The sequence below is a fragment of the Hevea brasiliensis genome, chromosome 12, assembly GCF_030052815.1.
Source record: "Hevea brasiliensis isolate MT/VB/25A 57/8 chromosome 12, ASM3005281v1, whole genome shotgun sequence".
NCBI lineage: Eukaryota > Viridiplantae > Streptophyta > Magnoliopsida > Malpighiales > Euphorbiaceae > Hevea > Hevea brasiliensis.
The window spans coordinates 2,276,017-2,294,208 of NC_079504.1; the positions used below are offsets into that span (position 1 = coordinate 2,276,017).

The 18,192-nt window shown below is 34.6% G+C and overlaps 2 protein-coding genes across 10 annotated transcripts; one reads left to right on the forward strand and one right to left on the reverse strand.

The window, feature by feature from the left end:
• The first annotated feature begins 2,040 nt into the window (after positions 1-2,040).
• Positions 2,041-13,041, forward strand: LOC110658624 (inositol-pentakisphosphate 2-kinase). 6 transcript variants are annotated; one of them, XR_009141866.1, is made up of 9 exons: positions 2,043-2,272; positions 2,497-2,619; positions 2,840-3,046; positions 3,395-3,542; positions 6,322-6,362; positions 6,464-6,574; positions 6,797-7,396; positions 7,550-7,753; positions 12,982-13,041. XR_009141866.1 is itself a non-coding variant. In XM_058130812.1 (8 exons), exons 2-8 carry the CDS (start codon positions 2,518-2,520, stop codon positions 7,688-7,690), a joined length of 1,305 nt encoding a protein of 434 aa, XP_057986795.1. In that variant the 5' UTR covers positions 2,041-2,272; positions 2,497-2,517; the 3' UTR covers positions 7,691-8,624. The 6 variants fall into 6 exon arrangements, 5 of the variants coding, with proteins under 5 accessions (XP_057986795.1, XP_057986793.1, XP_057986791.1 ...); XM_058130812.1 differs by lacking the exon at positions 12,982-13,041 and having other exon boundaries at positions 2,041-2,272; positions 3,395-3,497; positions 7,550-8,624; XM_058130810.1 differs by lacking the exon at positions 12,982-13,041 and having other exon boundaries at positions 2,041-2,272; positions 2,509-2,619; positions 7,550-8,624.
• LOC110658623 (bifunctional dihydrofolate reductase-thymidylate synthase) lies at positions 6,800-17,580 on the reverse strand. 4 transcript variants are annotated; one of them, XR_009141865.1, is made up of 10 exons: positions 16,803-17,580; positions 15,905-16,449; positions 15,424-15,823; positions 15,247-15,291; positions 15,006-15,071; positions 14,615-14,676; positions 14,472-14,546; positions 14,226-14,391; positions 13,698-13,804; positions 6,800-7,363 (listed from the first exon to the last, which is right to left on the reverse strand). XR_009141865.1 is itself a non-coding variant. In XM_058130806.1 (9 exons), exons 1-9 carry the CDS (start codon positions 16,851-16,853, stop codon positions 13,775-13,777), a joined length of 1,440 nt encoding a protein of 479 aa, XP_057986789.1. In that variant the 5' UTR covers positions 16,854-17,579; the 3' UTR covers positions 13,361-13,774. The 4 variants fall into 4 exon arrangements, 3 of the variants coding, with proteins under 3 accessions (XP_057986789.1, XP_021672002.2, XP_021672000.2); XM_058130806.1 differs by lacking the exon at positions 6,800-7,363 and having other exon boundaries at positions 13,361-13,804; positions 16,803-17,579; XM_021816310.2 differs by lacking the exon at positions 6,800-7,363 and having other exon boundaries at positions 13,361-13,804; positions 16,820-16,924.
• Positions 17,581-18,192: the final 612 nt, after the last annotated feature.

An 18,192-nucleotide genomic window follows, 5' to 3' on the forward strand; every position in this document is an offset into this window, starting at 1 on the left:
GGGGGTTAGTACATAAATTTTGAATTTTTACTCTGCCTCGGGACCGAAAACGAGGTCCAAAAATTCCGAAAAAATTTCAGAAAACTCAGAAAAATACGTAGACTCCAAATATATTTTTAGTTTTGCCACGTGGTCTTTAAATTAATTCTTAAAAATCATCAAAGTTTATATTTTTCGAAAATTGAACCCGATTTTTAAAATCCGAAAAATCTCAAAAAAATTCCTAAAATTTAAATAAAATTAAAATACTAAAAATGCTCATAAAATTTAAAATTTTAGGGTGTTACAAGTGGTGTGCTGGTGATCGTGGGGACGCCATTCAAAATAGCATCCTCACGTCAAAACGCTATTTTGAATAGCGTTTTGGCATCAGGACGCTATTTTGAATAGCGTTTTCTTTGAGACGCTATTTAAAATAACTTTTTTCTGTTGGGACGCTATTTTTATCAACATTTTTATGTTTTTTCACCCCCTTTTCTTAAATACCCAACAATCTAACCCATTTCAGTATTTTATTTTTTAAATTAACCTTGTACGGTCAATTTCCCGTTTGTTCTGTCTTTTCTCAAGAGAACAGCCCAACGCCCTTTTATTTTATCATCTTCTCATGCTTGCTTTGTCTATTTTTATTCTTCTTCGCTCTTTGTTCTTTGCCTGTTCTGAATCCATTAGCCACTTTTAAAACCTATCAATCAACAACACAGATCGAAGTCCATAAACGGCGCAAATCGAACCTCCACAAGGCCACAATCCACAGACAACACAAATTGAAGAATCTGTTGCAAATTCACGGCATAGTTTCACTCTGTTATATATCCATAACGTGGCAACTCCACAATCAGATATGCTTGCTTGGCGTCGCATATTAACTCAATTGCTATGGTCTTCAATGAAAAAATATGGTGTGCAGGTTGGCCATCTGAAAAACGTTAGATGGGTATGTTGATTTTTCATGGACCCTAGTTTGGCAAAATGCTATTTGAACCCAAGAAAAGCAAACAACTGGCAGAGAGGAATGCTGCCATGAGAGCACTGGCTTAGCAGATCACAAAATTTTATTTGTAATTGCAAATCTTTGTGACTCCACGTCACTCTTGCTTCTGTTTGTTTGTAATTGCATTTCATTTTATGTAATTGAATCATTGCCCTGGATTTGCTGTATTGATCTTGGAGAGTTATTTAATTTGAATCTTTGCTTGAATCATTGTGTTTACTGGTAGATGGAGACGTGAACTTCTTAGAACGCTTTTTTTTTATGTCGTAATCGTTTCAGTGTAAAACTTGTGTATGAAAACGTGATTCCACCTAAAATACTAATTAGGACATTAGGTGTAAAATTGTAACAAAATTAAATATTAAAAAGGTTAAATATTAAATGTTGACAACAGAAAAAATTAAGGAACCAACAATTTTTTTAATAAAGATTAGGTGTTAAATGATATATTTGACTAACTTTTCCTCACAATGAGTTCTTATAGAAACAAATATCCCGAAATTTAAAAAATTTCTTACATATATATTTAATGGGGTTGAAAAGAAATATATAAAAGAAAAATTCACCTCTGAAACCATGCTTATGAGTGCCTGTGAAAGCAGCTCCCACTGTTGGCAACTCTCATCGGCCTTTTTTTTTTTTTTTGAAAATAACTAAATTATTTTTTTAAAACTATTTAAATGATGTTTTTATATTTTCAACTCTAAGCCTCACACTCAAACTGGCCCAAATTGATTTGAGACTCTAAATCGATTATCCAAACATCTGGGCCTGTGCCATTGCCTAGACAGGGGTCCAAAATTCATCCTCTTGCCGATCCACGCGAACAACGTCATAGATCACGTGGCCATTGTCCGGCATAAATAATGCCGGCCTTTACCTTTTTTTTTGGCTTCTTGCCATTAAAATCAAGTGGGATTTCGGTCAGGGTAACGATAAGATACGTGCCCCCACAAAAATTATTCTCGTGAATCCGCACAAGCATTGGATTCCATTTTTGTACTTTTGAAACTGAAATGACCGACTAGTCCCCATGGTACAGCAACCGAAGCAAGGCGCACATATCACAGTAGCGATGAGCGTCCAATAGGTCAACTGTAGAGAGTCCAAGCTAGAATGATAAAATCGAATTGAAAATGGTCTCTCTCTTTTCCTAACAAGTAAAGCGTTCCGCTACCCAACTTTTCACTTTTTCCGCTACTTTTCTCCACTTCAATTTGCAATTCGCGCCTTTAAATTCAGCTCTGTGGAGCTCAGCTCAGAGAGAGTAAAGCAAAGGTGCAGCATCCTTTAATTTGGATCTCTTATTGTGATTCTTTGAGATTAGTATAGTGTGCGAGTGCTTGTCTTCTAGGGTTGATAGTTTAGATTTCTAATCAGAGATTTTTTTTTGTCAGTTCTTTCTAGGTAATTATTTATCCTATTTTTCTTCTTGCCTTTATTTTTTGGTTATTTATTTGTTTATTTGGAGAGGTGTAATCCGATGGTGTAATGAACTGTAGAGAGCTTACCAGGTTCACCAAATGGAGATCAAATTAGAGCAAAAGGACGCAGCTGATTGGATTTACAGAGGTGAAGGTGCTGCTAATCTAGTCCTCTCTTACACCGGCTCCTCTACCGTTTTTGTGAGTTCATTGACTCTAATTGGAATTTTACATTTTTGTTTATATTTTCTCAGTGAAAAGTAGATTCCCTTTTAGCTAATGCATTATATGGGAATTTTAGAGTGGAGTAAGAAAAATCAATTGCCTAATAATTTTCTCTTTAGAAAAAAACGTATCCAACTCTTTTTTTTTTTGAAACTGTTTTGTTTGATATGTAATGTATGCTACTATAATAACACAGATTGGGAAGGTGATGAGAATACAAAAAGTAGCTAGCAACAGCTCTTCGCGTTGTCTGGTTGATCACACTGTTTTAACAGAGCATGAAACGTTGCTATGGAGAGAATTAGAAGAGTTAATATCGTCTCCTACAAAAGAATCAGCGGAGTTGCTTTATGTGCAGCATGTTATAAGCCCTTTGTTGGGTCCCGAACACGTTGATGCTGGTGTATGTATGCCTTTTCTTCTTACCCTTTCCCTCTTGCTTTTCTAGTGCTAACTTCTTTATTATTTATTTTTTTTTTCTGTTTAATGTAAATCTGGTCATTAATTTAGTTCTTGTCTCTGGATAATTTGCGGGGATTTTTGTTTATTTTGCTTCTTTGTGGTCCTTTTAACGTAGATATTTATAGAGATTATCATATGTTTATATTTAGGGAATTGTGGGTATCCCTCTTGGTTGCAAGTCCATGTGAGAACGGTTGAGGAAATTATATGTAGCATTTGCCTAATCAATTTAAGGAAAAATAATTTCTTTAATGAGGATTTCTGATGTGACCTCCTTGGAACTTGGCAGACGCATGTCCTTGTATCTCGAGAGTTTCTTGAATCTATAGAGAAGAAAGTGATCTGCCAGCGTCCTGCTTGGCGAGTTGATGCTGCCAAGATTGACACACAACGTAATTTCGTGCTTCTCATGAGCGATCATTCCTTATTTCCCAGTGGTAATTACCATGTTCTTGATTTTTTTTTTAAACCTGCAAACTGTTGAAACTGGTTGTGATTTGACATGTTTTATACGCTGCACTTTTGTAGGTACAATTATTTTATTTTCTTATTCTTTCACGGTTAAACTAATTAGGAAAACAGGATCTTTAATCTGATAGCTTATTTTAGTCCAAAGGACGCAAATAGCTAAATTGTCTTCCTAAATTAAATTCTATTCTATTTATTTTTCTTCTGATTCTATCACTAAAACCCTTCCTTTTTAATGCTTTGACTTCTGAGGCAGCATTAGGGAATGGTTTACATGCTCCCTCACTATAATATGTGCAACTGGATGCTAACCTACCTAGAATGACTGTTAAAAGCCTTCAGCCCTTATCTCATGTGATAAAACTGTTAAATATGTGAAATAAGGTCTAAAGTTTCCTAAATACTTTAAAATTTAACTCAATTCAACTAAATTTTTATCCCAAAAATTTGGAGTTTGGGATCGGCTATATGGGTTTTTTTTCTACACCCTAAACGATTTTGGGTTAAATTCTTGAAAACATGTAATACTTCTAGGTTATGTTGTATTACTCTCATCCAAGTCAGTTTAGGTTTACTCCTTTTTTTTTTATCCTCTTACCTAATGTGCTTTACTTGTTTAACTGGAGCCTCCGTATGTCTACGCTTCACATGACCAAACCATCTCAATCTCATTTCTCTCAACTTATCCTCAATTGGCACCACTCCTACCTTTTCTCTAATACTCTCATTACAGACTTTATCTAGTCTAGTATGGCTACTCATCCACCTTAATATTCTCATCTCTTTAACTCTTATCTTAGACACATACGACTATTTCAGTGTCCAACACTCATTACCATATAACATGGCCATTCGTATGGCTGTATGGTAAAATTTTTTTTTTCAATTTCTTGGGAATCCTGCGATCACATAATACTCTCGTGACATGTCTTCATTTCAACCATTTGGCTTTAATTTTATGACTAACATCCTTCTCACATCCCCCATCTACTTGAAGGATTGAGCCGAGATATTTAAAGTGATTATTTTGGGACAGTACCACTCCATCCAAATTTACTCATTCCCCGTCATCAGTTCGGCCTTCACTGAACTTGCAATGCATGTGTTATGTATTCGTTCTATTTAACTTAAAGCCCTTTGACTCTAAAGTGTTTCTCCAAAGCTCTAACTTTCTATTGACTCCTTCTCGTGTCTCATCTATTAGAACTATATCATCCGCAAACATCATGCACCAAGGGATACTCTCTTGTATATGTTTCGCCAATTCATCTAAAATTAATATAAAAAGGTATGGGACTACAGCTGAACCTTGGTGTAATCCAACTGAGATAGGAAAATCTCGTGTCCCTTCCACTGTGCGCACAATAGTAGTTGCTCCTTCATACATATCTTTCAACACTTGTATGTAACTAATAGATATCCTCTTTTGTTCTAATATTCTCTATAAGACATTTCTTGGAACACTATCATAAGCTTTCTCCAAATCGATAAAAACCATGTGTAGATCTTTCTTCATATCTCTATATTTCTCCATTAAGTTTCTAATCAGAAAGATCGCTTCCATAGTTAAACGGCTGGGCATGAAGCCAAATTGATTGGGAGAGATAGAAGTATCATGACGTAATCGATGTTCCACAACTCTCTTCCACAATTTCATAGTATGGCTCATGAATTTAAGCAACTTTATATGTTTCTCTTATTTTTAAAAATAGGTACTAAAATACTCCTCCATTCATCAGGCATTCCACTTTCATATCTCTCAAATACTTCCACACTTCAATTGGTATTCCATCGGGTCCACAGGCTATACCCACTTTCATTCTCTTAAGTGCTTTTTTTACTTCTAAAAATTTAATCCTTTTAGTATAATTCACATTCTTTTCTATTGCTCTGTAGTTTATATTCATGCTATTACCATTTTGACTATTATTAAAGAGATCATCAAAATAATTTCTCCATCTTTTTTTAATGTCCTTATCTTTTACCAACACTTTTCCTTCTTTATCCTAATGCACCTAATTTGATTAAAATCTTGACATTTCTTTTCTCTCCTCCTTGCTAATCTATAAATATCTTTCTCCTCCTTGCTAATCTATAAATATCTTTCTCCCCTTCTTTAGTTTCAAGTTTGTCATATAACTTTTCAAAAGCCTGCGCTCTTGCTTGACTAACTGCCTTTTTTGACTCTTTCTTTGCTATCTTGTACTGTTTATATGCCTCATTATTATCACACTTAGTTAATTTCTCATACCATTCCCTCTTTCTCTTCACTACTTTTTGTACTTTCTCATTCCACCATCATCTCTCTTTTGAGAGTGGTCCATGTCCTCTATACTCTTCAAGTACTTTTCTAGCTACTTTTCTAATCTTTGATGTCATCTGTATCCACATACCATTGGCCTCCATATCCAGCTTCCATGCTTCGGACTTGAGAAGCTTATTTTTGAACTTCACTTGCTTTACTCCTTTGAACTCCTACCATTTTGTTCGAACTACACTATTTCTTCTGACCTTACTTGAATTGTTCCTAAACTTGATATTCAAGACCACTAACCGATGTTGACTTGTTAAAGCCTCTTCTGGAATGACCTTGTAATCCTTGCATAGAGCTCTATTTGTCTTCCTGGTTAAGAGGAAGTCAATTTGGCTTCTATGTTGCCCACTTTTGAAAGTCCTAAATACTTTAAAAGTGGATTAATTTAACATAATATCTAGAAGTTTTAATTTATTCTGCTTTCTTCATTCCAGGTATTCTTAATGTTGGGCCTTGTATATCTGTTGAAATAAAGGTACTGACATGCAATTTAATGTTTTTCACATTTATTCTCTTATTGAGTAATGTCTTTTCATTATTGGCTTTATGACTTCACTAATTTTTTCCATGAAGTAGCCAAAATGTGGATTTCTCCCTTCATCAAGATTCATAGCTGAAAGAAATGTCATTAAAAGGAGCACAACTCGTTTTAGAATGCACCAAGTCCTCAAGTTGCACGAACGTGAGGTAATTTTCTACCCTTTGATATGGTCTCATGGCATAGTTACTTCAATGATGCTGTGTATTGATTTACCTATTGTCAGCAATCATATATGACTTGGTTCAGGGGAATCTAATGCTTATTCATTAGTATTGTTAATACTAGCTGTAAAAGGCTTGTGGACCTCAATGATGAGGTCTTTTATCTATTTTATAATTTCTATTCTCTCAAACGTGTTAATTTTTCAGATATCGGAGTTAAGTCAATATGATCCATTGGATATTTTCTCTGGTTCCAAGGAAAGAATACATAAAGCTATCAATGATCTTTACAACACCCCGCAGAACAATTTCCGCGTATTCTTAAATGGATCTATTATATTTGGGGGCTTGGGTGGTGGCACAAATAAAACTAGTTGTGTGATTGAAAAGGCTTTTGAAGATGCACTGAAGGGACTCATCCAGGCAGATGATGGTTTGCGTACAAGGAGTTTCATAGAGCTTGTGGCTGAGACAGTCTATAGTTCTCGAGTACTGGATCGGCTTCTTGAAGTCCAAAAGCTTGATAATTTTGACATTGAAGGGGCAATTCATGCTTATTATAACATTATTTCTCAGCCTTGCATGGTATGTAGTGAATTGGATGAAGCAAGACTTCAACCTAGGTATGCCTCCTTGCATTCCATTCCTTTGGATGAGAGCTTGAAGATGGTAAAGGATTATTTAATAGCTGCAACTGCAAAGGACTGTAGTTTGATGATCAGTTTTAAACCAAGGGAAGATACGGATTTTTGGTCTCCATATAGCAGTATATATCTGAAATCAACCAACCAAAACTTTGATTACAAGGTAGGCCTTTAACCCATTTCAATTTTATCTTAAATCACATAGTAGATATAAAGTTGGTAGGTATTATTATTTGATCAATTTATCTCTCAATAACAACTAGCACCATGCCTTTGCTTATATTTTGTTATTTCATTTATGCTGTAACTTCCTTAGGTGAATTTCATCGACTTGGATTTGAAACCTTTAAATAAGATGGAAACCTATTATGAAAAGGACAAGAAGATACTGAACTCCTATGTTCAGGCAGCGGAAACAAAACACATGAAAGGCGACACTCTGGTTATGGAGGCTTAAGAAAGTATGAAGTGACATTCAACTAGACTCTGGAGCATTCTCACTTTACTTAAAATTTTACTGGTAAGTGTAAGTAGTTTGGTGTGGTCATCTTTTTCTTTAGTTATTGGTATATGGCTTGTAAAAATTAAGATGTCAATTTTTCATCTCTTGGCTCACAAAATTTATCATTTTCTTTACTTGCTGGAAAGATTGAATTTCCCGTACAGATGTGAATAATTCTGTTTCTATTGTCATATTTTTCCTCCTCCTCCTTCTTCTTCTTTAGCAACATGAGTGGTCTTTGACTCTTGAATTTGAGTTTTATTTCATCCATTATGAGTTTTTGGGTGCAAGGAGTCCTCTTTTTGATATGTGATGTCTTGAGAACTCTGAAAATAGGACTGAACTACAGATGTCATTCATTGTCTTTGATCTTTAAACTTGTATTATTAGATTCGATGCTTGTCATAAATCACATTCCCTTGAGTTACTAACTATGCTCATTGAATAGTTGATGACGACTTTACGTTTTGGAATGTAAATGTGCAATGAAGCTATTGGGATTTTTAGCTATTGTTTTCAAATACTACATTCAACACAATAAGCATTAATCCAATCTAGTTGAAGTTAGCTATGGATCTTTTTCATACTCTCTACTTATTTTAGAGATACATTTATATGGAGGTCAAAAAATGCTAAAGCCTAACGCTTTGTCATATTTCATCTTAGGTTTACGAATAATCTGCTCCATTTCTGTAACATAGATATGTTTAAAATTCCATGCCATCCGTGGGTCTGCTCCAAGCAATGCTCTTTTAGCATTAGCTCCAAAAGTCTAGATAGTATTTTATTGACCTTTCTCAAAGGTTTAATAGTGCTATCAACTATGAGAGATTTTGTATGTGATTGAATTGATTTATCTATGTTAAGAATTTAAGAATTAGAAGAATTAAGAAAGATTATAAAAAAAAAAGAAAGGAAGAGAATCATAAAGACTACATCTTTGTTATCATTTCTTCTATCTTTGTTAGAATAGAAGATCACACATTTATGTATAAATATCACTAAAATTATTTTAGCTAATCCCTAAAATTATGCTATACTAATTAGGAATACAAATCTCTACCTATTTAGAAATATAAATCCTACATTAAATACTAATATATAAAAAATATATTAACTTTCCATAAAACTCCCCTTTAAGTTGGAGCATTCATCAATTCCAACACTTTCCCTTAATGAGATTCTTATCGAAGTCAATAACTTCTTCACAACTTACAAATGACATAAACAGAAGTTCACAAAGCAGATTCATAAATATCTACACAAAGACACTAGCACAAAGCACCAAAATACAAAACAACTATCAAGGTTGCACTTTCCTCACAAAAGGCAACGCTGATTGGGAAACATCAACACGGAGCAAACACATAAGGTTGCACTTCCCTCTCCAAAGGCTATGCTAGTGAGAAATAATGGAGACAAAACAGTAGGTGGATCCTTATATGAACAATATTGATAAGCAGTGCCTGTGAATAGTGTCGAAGCCCTAATGAGTCGAGAGCATTGATACCATGTTAAGAATTAGAAGAATAAGAAAATGAAGAGAACCATAAGAACTACATCTTTATTAACTATATCTTTATTTATTTTTCTTCTATTTTTGATAGAATAGAAAATCATATATTTCTATACAAACATCCCTAAAATTAGCTTTACTAATTAGGAATATAAATCTCTACCCTCGTGTAGGGATATAGATCTATAGATCCTACGCTAAATAGGAATATATGTATAAAATATATCGACTTTCCATAACAATCTACAAGCAACTCCATTTGTTGATAGATGTTTGATGTGGAGATTATTCAGCTTTCTACCTTCATTTGTCATCTGATGGGATTTTTTTTCTTTTTCTTTTTGGGGGGCCCGGGGGGGGGGGGGGGGGGATAGAAAGCCACATGACAATGGTAGTAAAAATGGCTTGTAGGCTCTTTCCCTCTCCCTTGGTGTTTTCTGCTTGTTTTGGGAGAAAAGGAAAAAAAAAAAAGGGAACAGTTGGGGGGGGGGGGGTGTCGGCACTTAAAAAATTCTGTTACCTCTTTGGCATCATTAAATTTTTGTGCAACATCATTTTCATCTATGATTAACTGAGCTATAATCTATGCTTAAGTGAATAAGTGTACACAAGCGGTATTTGAATGAGCAACTTCTTGTTCAGTTAAGTGGAGAGAAGAAAGAGCGGCAAGGGGGGGTGGTGGCCGGCACTAAATAAATTATGTTACCTCTTTGGTATCATTAAATTTTTGTGCAACATGATTTTCATCTATGATTAACTGAGCTACAATCTATGCTTAAGTGAATAAGTGTACACAAGCGGTATTTGAATGAGCAACTTCTTGTTCAGTTAAGTGGAGAGAAGAAAGGCGGCAAGGGGGGGGGGGGGGTGGTGGTCGGCACTAAATAAATTCTGTTACCTCTTTGGTATCAATAAATTTTTGTGCAACATGATTTTCATCTATGCTTAAGTGAATAAGTGTACACAAGCGGTATTTGAATGAGCAACTTCTTGTTCAGTTAAGTGGAGAGAAGAAAGGCGCTGTGAAGGGGGGGGGGGGGTTGGTGTCGGCACTAAATAAATTCTGTTACCTCTTTGGCATCATTAAATTTTTGTGCAACATGATTTTCATCTATGATTGACTGAGCTATAATCCATGCTTAAGTGAATAAGTGTACACAAACGGTATTTGAATGAGCAACTTCTTGTTCAGTTAAGTGCTCAACTTATGTTTTTGTGTCCTATCCTATGGAGATTCCAAGTCAACCTACTAAATGGTGGCTATTTCTTGAAACATTTCAGTTATTTCAACTTTATAAGATTATCTTTTGATGATATACCTGAATATTTTGTAGAAATTTGATTACATGGTTGGTAGACCATTGTAGGAAAATTTGAATGGTGCTACTGTGGGCTTTTTATTACATTGCTACTGTTTGTCAGTACCATGTTACATGCTTCCGTTTGCATATTTTGTAGTTCTAGATTCTGTTACCTCTTTGGCATCATTAAATTTTTGTGCAACATGATTTTCATCTATGATTAACTGAGCTATAATCGATGCTTAAGTGAATAAGTGTACACAAGCGGTATTTGAATGAGCAACTTCTTGTTCAGTTAAGTGCTCAACTTCTTGTTCAAGTTAAGTGCTCAACTTCTGTTTTTGTGTCCTATCCTCTGGAGATTCCAAGTCAACCTACTAAATGGTGGCTATTTCTTGAAACATTTCAGTTATTTAAACTTTATAACATTATCTTTTGATGATATACCTGAATATTTTGTAGAAATTTGACTACATGGTTGGTAGACCATTGTAGGCAAATTTGAATGGTGCTACTGTGGGCTTTTTATTACATTGCTACTGTTTGTCAGTACCATGTTACATGCTTCCGTTTACATATTTTGTAGTTCTAGATTCTGTTACCTCTTTGGCATCATTAAATTTTTGTGCAACATGATTTTCATCTATGATTAACTGAGCTATAATCTATGCTTAAGTGAATAAGTGTACACAAGCGGTATTTGAATGAGCAACTTCTTGTTCAGTTAAGTGCTCAACTTCTGTTTTTGTGTCCTAAGTCAACCTACTAAATGGTGGCTATTTCTTGAAACATTTCAGTTATTTCAACTTTATAACATTATCTTTTGATTATATATTTGAATATTTTGTAGAAATTTGACTACATGGTTGGTAGACCATTGTAGGCAAATTTGACTGGTGTTACTGTGGGCTTTTTATTACATTGCTACTGTTTGTCAGTACCATGTTACATGCTTCCGTTTGCATATTTTGTAGTTCTAGATTCTGTTACCTTTTGGCATAATTAAATTTTTGTGCAACATGATTTTTATCTATGATTAACTGAGCTATAATCTATGCTTAAGTGAATAAGTGTACACAAGCGGTATTTGAATGAGCAACTTCTTATTCAGTTAAGTGCTCAACTTCTGTTTTTGTGTCCTATCCTATGGAGATTCCTAGTCAACCTACTAAATGATGGCTATTTCTTGAAACATTTCAGTTATTTCAACTTTATAACATTATCTTTTGATGATATACCTGAATATTTTGTAGAAATTTGACTACATGGTTGGTAGACCATTGTAGGCAAATTTGAATGGTGCTACTGTGGGCTTTTTATTACATTGCTACTGTTTGTCAGTATCATGTTACATGCTTCAGTTTGCATATTTTGTAGTTCTAGATTCTGTTACCTCTTTGGCATCATTAAATTTTTGTGCAACATGATTTTCATTTATGATTGACTGAGCTATAATCCATGCTTAAGTGAATAAGTGTACACAAACGGTATTTGAATGAGACTTCTTATTCAGTTAAGTGCTCTGCTTAAGTGAATAAGTGTACACAAGCGGTATTTGAATGAGCAACTTCTTGTTCAGTTAAGTGCTCAACTTCTGTTTTTGTGTCCTAAGTCAACCTACTAAATGGTGGCTATTTCTTGAAACATTTCAGTTATTTCAACTTTATAACATTATCTTTTGATGATATACCTGAATATTTTGTAGAAATTTGACTACATGGTTGGTAGACCATTGTAGGCAAATTTGACTGGTGCTACTGTGGGCTTTTTATTACATTGCTACTGTTTGTCAGTACCATGTTACATGCTTCCGTTTGCATATTTTGTAGTTCTAGATTCTGTTACCTCTTTGGCATAATTAAATTTTTGTGCAACATGATTTTCATCTATGATTAACTGAGCTATAATCCATGCTTAAGTGAATAAGTGTACACAAACGGTATTTGAATGAGCAACTTGTTGTTTAGTTAAGTGCTCAACTTATGTTTTTGTGTCCTATCCTATGGAGATTCCAAGTCAACCTACTAAATGGTGGCTATTTCAAGCGGTATTTGAATGAGCAACTTCTTGTTCAGTTAAGTGCTCAACTTCTGTTTTTGTGTCCTAAGTCAACCTATTAAATGGTGGCAATTTCTTGAAACATTTCAGTTATTTCAACTTTATAATATTATCTTTTGATGATATACCTGAATATTTTGTAGAAATTTGACTACATGGTTGGTAGACCATTGTAGGCAAATTTGACTGGTGCTACTACATTGCTACTGTTTGTCAGTACCATGTTACATGTTTGCATATTTTGTAGTTCTAGATTCTCCCTCTGTGACATTCTTTCAATGATTTACATGTGAAATTATTAACGGACTGTTTCATGCCCTTCTAGACACCTAAGGTTCTAATTGGATTACTAAATTTCATAATTTAAACAGCAACTGTATGAAGATGAGCAAGATTGATGCCTGGGCATTGTTTCAGATCGGGACCTGCAATCTTGGCTGCAGGATGCGATCCAATAAATTGGCAGCAGCGTACAGCTTTCCCGTGTCCTTGATAATGAGGTGCTAGGTCATTGAAGGCATCTGTGTGTATAAGAACAGGACCTTCTTGGGACCTCTTCGGAAGTATGTAAAACAAAACAAAGGCGTAAAGGGTGGCGGAACTAGGGTAACTTGTACTCACTCAGCTAACCCCCAATGCCCACTAAAGTGATTTGATAAACTAATGGACTATTCCACGCCCTGTTGGCCATGACATGTAATATCAGGTTATTCATGCTACTTTTGCAAAATGTTGTAATGCACTGTTGGATTGTCTATAAAACTCTCTGCTGTTGAGAAATTCAATAAATTAGACAACACACTGAACGTGCACATTTTCTGTAGTTAACCCTCAACAGAAATATTCCCCAATAATGCAACTGGACACATTTACCCGAAGGAACCATTTTGAAGCAAAACGGTGAGCTTAGCTACCTTCTATTCATTTTATCTCTCTCTTGGTGATGTTTGTATTCTTTTTTTCCCTCTTTTCATGTATTTTTCCAGTCCACCTCCTCAAACCAAAGGAATCAATAATCATGGCATGTAGTTCCTAAGAGTTTTAGTCAATCCAACTGAATTCAGAATACTCTAATAGTCTAACATACTGGAAAAGGTCTAGGAAGCTTCTGTAGCTGCTTCTGCAGAGGCCCGATATGAGTTCTATAAATGTGAGCATCTCCAATCACATGGATAAAATCACCAGGAACAAGACCTGCATGGGTAAAGCAAATGTAAAATAATTCTTAAGTCAAAAGTATAAGATGATATTGACATGCAAGCTACTTCTAAAATGAAAATGAGCAATGTTAAAAAGGAGTTCATAAATGGAGGCTTATATTTTGTTTGACATATACAAGAATTACATTCCAGAAACAAATGCACACCACAAACATGAGCAATCATGCAAGTCAGCAAAGCATAAGATGCAATGTTAAATGGGACTCCAAGACCCATATCAGCAGAGCGCTGATATTTGACAGGTGACTCCCCATTGGCCACATAAAACTGCAATTAATTAACAAACAGAGCCAGTGATAATTCTTCCACAACAAAAGAAATTATTATTAACCAGAATATTAGAACACAGACACACACACAAGATAAAGGATAAAGAGAACAAGAATATCCCAAACCTGTGCAAACATGTGACAAGGTGGGAGTGCCATTAATTTGAGATCTGACGGATTCCATGCTGCGAGGATAATGCGTCTGTCATCTGGTCTATTCTTGATCTTGTCAACAACATCTTCTAGTTGATCAAACCCTTGCCCTGTGTAGTCAGCATGCATGTCTGTATATCTGTAGAAAAACTTTAAGACAATAATAGAAAAATGAAAAAAGACATTGAAATTCCCTTATGAGGAATGCTAAACACTAACCTAGCACCGAAGTGTCTCCATTGGAAGCCATATATGGGTCCTAAGTCGCCCTGTTCTCTATCTTTCAGGCCAATACTGAATAATATAGATACATCAGTTGTGTTTGTACAGACAAAGGCAATTTTTCATATTTGAGAGGTTACCTGTGAAGGTAGTCTCTCGATCCATTTCCATCCCAGATGTGAACATTTTTCTTCTGTAGAACCTATTGCAAGAAAATACTTGACCAAATTCTCTCCAGAATGTAATTGATATATTAAAGCTATAAAACTTCAGGAAATATATCTTCATGCTCAAAATTGGTATGATTGCTTAGCATTAGTTACAGCAATTGCAGTAAAACTAATTATGACATAAGAAAAAAGTCCTGTCACAAGTAGAAGAGGAAGAAAAAAAAAAATTAAACGTAACAATATTTTCCTTTTATGGATGGATAGCAGATGTTTTAAATTGTTCAAGTGTAGCATTTGATTGCATAAAAACATAAAAAAGGAAGAGAAAAACATAATTCAAAGTTCTTGAAGATATTATCACCTTTGCATTTGTTGAACCACTAATAAACCATAAAAGTTCTTCAACAACTCCTCTCCAAAACACTCTCTGTGTATTCAGAAAATGATAGCCGTGACTAGCATTTTAGATATTGCAGATGAAAAATATTACATAACTGCATAATAAACTATGACGAGTATTTGACAATTGAAGACTATCAATATTTTCCAAAAAACTAGTTATTATAAAACAAATGGGATAAACTTTAGAAGGGAACAGATACCTTGGTTGTAAGGAGTGGAAAAGATCTGCGCAGATTGTAACGCATCTGTAAGTGTAGCAAGTATCAATAATTAAGTGCAGGACAAAAATGTCTTTCAATGAGGCAGAAGAAATAGAGACAAAAATGTGAAAAAGAAATGAGCAGAAACATTTATAGAAAGTCCAAGTTTGGTATTACCTGACACCCAAATTTTGATAGGGTACCAGTCCCTGTCCTGTCATCTTTCAGGATTCCACTTGAAATAATTTCTTCAACCAGTCTTAGATACATATACTCATCATGTTTCTCAAAAATAACCTTTGGAAGAAAGGAAAAATTCTTTGTCTCAAACTTGGTGGAATTTAGATTACCATTATACTTTGCTGCGGTGCTTTTAAAAGGAGTTCCATTTTCTGAATTCTTTACACGAACATAAGTCACAAAAGAATATCGAATATTGTTTTCCACTAATGGTAGAGATGAGTACCAAAGGTGAAATAAAGAAGAATCAATAGCTGGAATGAAGGTGTCACATTCAATGCTTGTCTCAATTTCAGTAATGTGGATGGCATCACATCCTGGTGCGTTAATTGTTTCCCTGTAGTTAAAAAAAAAAAAATCAATATTTGCCATGTGGACAGATACGAGCGTGCAATTTATTCATTCAGAAGCACATTACCTCAATATCTGACCACCTCCTATGACAAACACCCTCTCAATTGAGAAAGAGTAAGGTGCTTCTGCCAGTAATTCCAGAGCTGATGGAATGCTTCCACATATTACAACATTTTTTGCAGCTGTGATGTCAAAACTTCCAGAACGAGTCAGGACAACATTCAAACGTCCCGGTAGGGGTCTGTACCTGAAAGGAATGCTCTCCCATGTTTTCCTACCCATTATCACCGCATTCTTTTTCCCAGGATTTGACGTGCTCAATGTAAGCTCCTTGAAAAATTTAAGGTCAGATGGTAAGCTCCATGGTAACTTCCCATCCTTCCCAATGCCCATATCATGAGTCGCAGCAACCACAACTTCGTAACTCCTAGGATCACGGTGTGTAGTGGCATCGCCACTAGGAAAGCTCCTTGGAACATCACCAGACATAACAGAAAATCTTTTGCAAGTTCTGTACTTCGAAGTTATATAAGATGCTCTATGTAGTTTGGGGGCTGCGGACACAAGACGATCATTGCAGAAGCTATTTTTACAAGAACCCAGTAAAACCTGAAAAATGATAAGATGCAACTGAGATAAAAACAGAACTCAATTCAGAATAGCAATTCCAAGAATCATGACAAAGCTCATGTAAACTATTTTTTAAAAGTAGATAGGAAAATGTAGGTGGATAATTATTACATTGTTCCAACTGAACAGAAACATGCTTATTGAAAAAAAAAAAGAATCATTAGAAATCAATGCTAAGTGGGAAACGATTCCTTATAATGAACTCAGCAACCTAGTTATCCTGTTGATAAAGATTGCAACTTTGCTCAGTACCACACAAAGTTTCGTCAAGGGCCCACAAAAAAGAAAGTAGCACTATAGCTGCGAGAATAATAAGGATGTTACATGAAAACCTTTGAAAAGAGCATACTCTTCTGAGTGCAATGCTGTATCAACATCTGCATATCTGCTGAAGGTTAGCCAGATCCACCCATTTGTCTCCAACAGGTTAGAAAAAAAAAAAAAATCCTCTTCATAAAAGAAACACACAAGAAAATAAGAAAAGGGGCAACAGAAGTAAAAGAACACTTCCAATTTGTTCAGTATTAGAGAGATTTTCCACAATCAAAGAAGATAATAAAATCATCACATGTAATTGGTGAGTAGCGAATGTCTTACAAGCAAGCGTACATCACTCTGTGAAGACTGAAGAGTCATTTGCATTGAAATACATTGTATACCCAGTTGGGTATTTACAAAAGAAAATAAAATTATAATTGAGAAAAAAAATCAGTATTTCGTTTCTACAAAACCAAGTAAAAGTTAGAATTAAATGAAGTCGCATAACTCACCTCAGTCAACTCCATAAGGATTGCGCCTGCACCCACAAAGAAAAGGGAGAGTGGTTATTGTTTCCAAACGCCAAAGTGAGACGAGTGCTTACGCAATTTTCCGACGACGAAATTGGGAAGAACCGAAGAAGCTTTCATTGATGGGAAGGAAAGGTGCACAGAGACCAGAGGAGACAACTGAAGGGAAGTAAAACTGGGAAGAAAATCTTTAATTTGGTTTGATAACCAAATATGGTTGGATTTTGATTCAATTCTCGTTAGGGATCTTTTCATTTCCAAATCAATTCGCGTTTATATGTGATCTTCTTTTTTTTAATTTATTGTAAAAGCATTTTTATAATTTTCAATTAATTTTCAGTAAAATTAGATTGGGTTGGGTTAGATTTGACTAAGAATCAGTTTAAGATCAAAATTGATTCAATGCAAATTAAAATTAAAATCAAATGAAACCGAATTAATTAAAATCATTTATGAATGGAATCAGAATCAATTAGTTTGATTTCAAATAAAGAATTGAATTTTAAAAAAAATAACTTTTTAGTTTAGTCAATTAGATCGAAACTATGAAAGCTCTAGAATTCTGATCCTAATTTTCTAAACCCTAAATCAAAATCGCCAGTGCCTCATTCCGATTCCGCCGTTGGCTAGGCCTATGTTAGGCGACATGTGATAAATCAATATAGGAAATTTAGATAAAGTTTACGTTATTTAAGGAAAAGTTTGCTTGAATTTTAAAAAATTACAGGATAAATATTATTTTATAAAATTTAATTTTTAAAAATATAATTATTAAACATTTAAAGTTAACATTTGATCTCCTTAATGAGTATAGACATTGATAGTGTGAAAAATTAATTTAATTTTTTTAAATATTTAAATAATTTTAATAAAGAGTTAAAAATTAGAAGGATAATAATTAATTTTTATTCACTTACCCCTAAAATTAAAATTA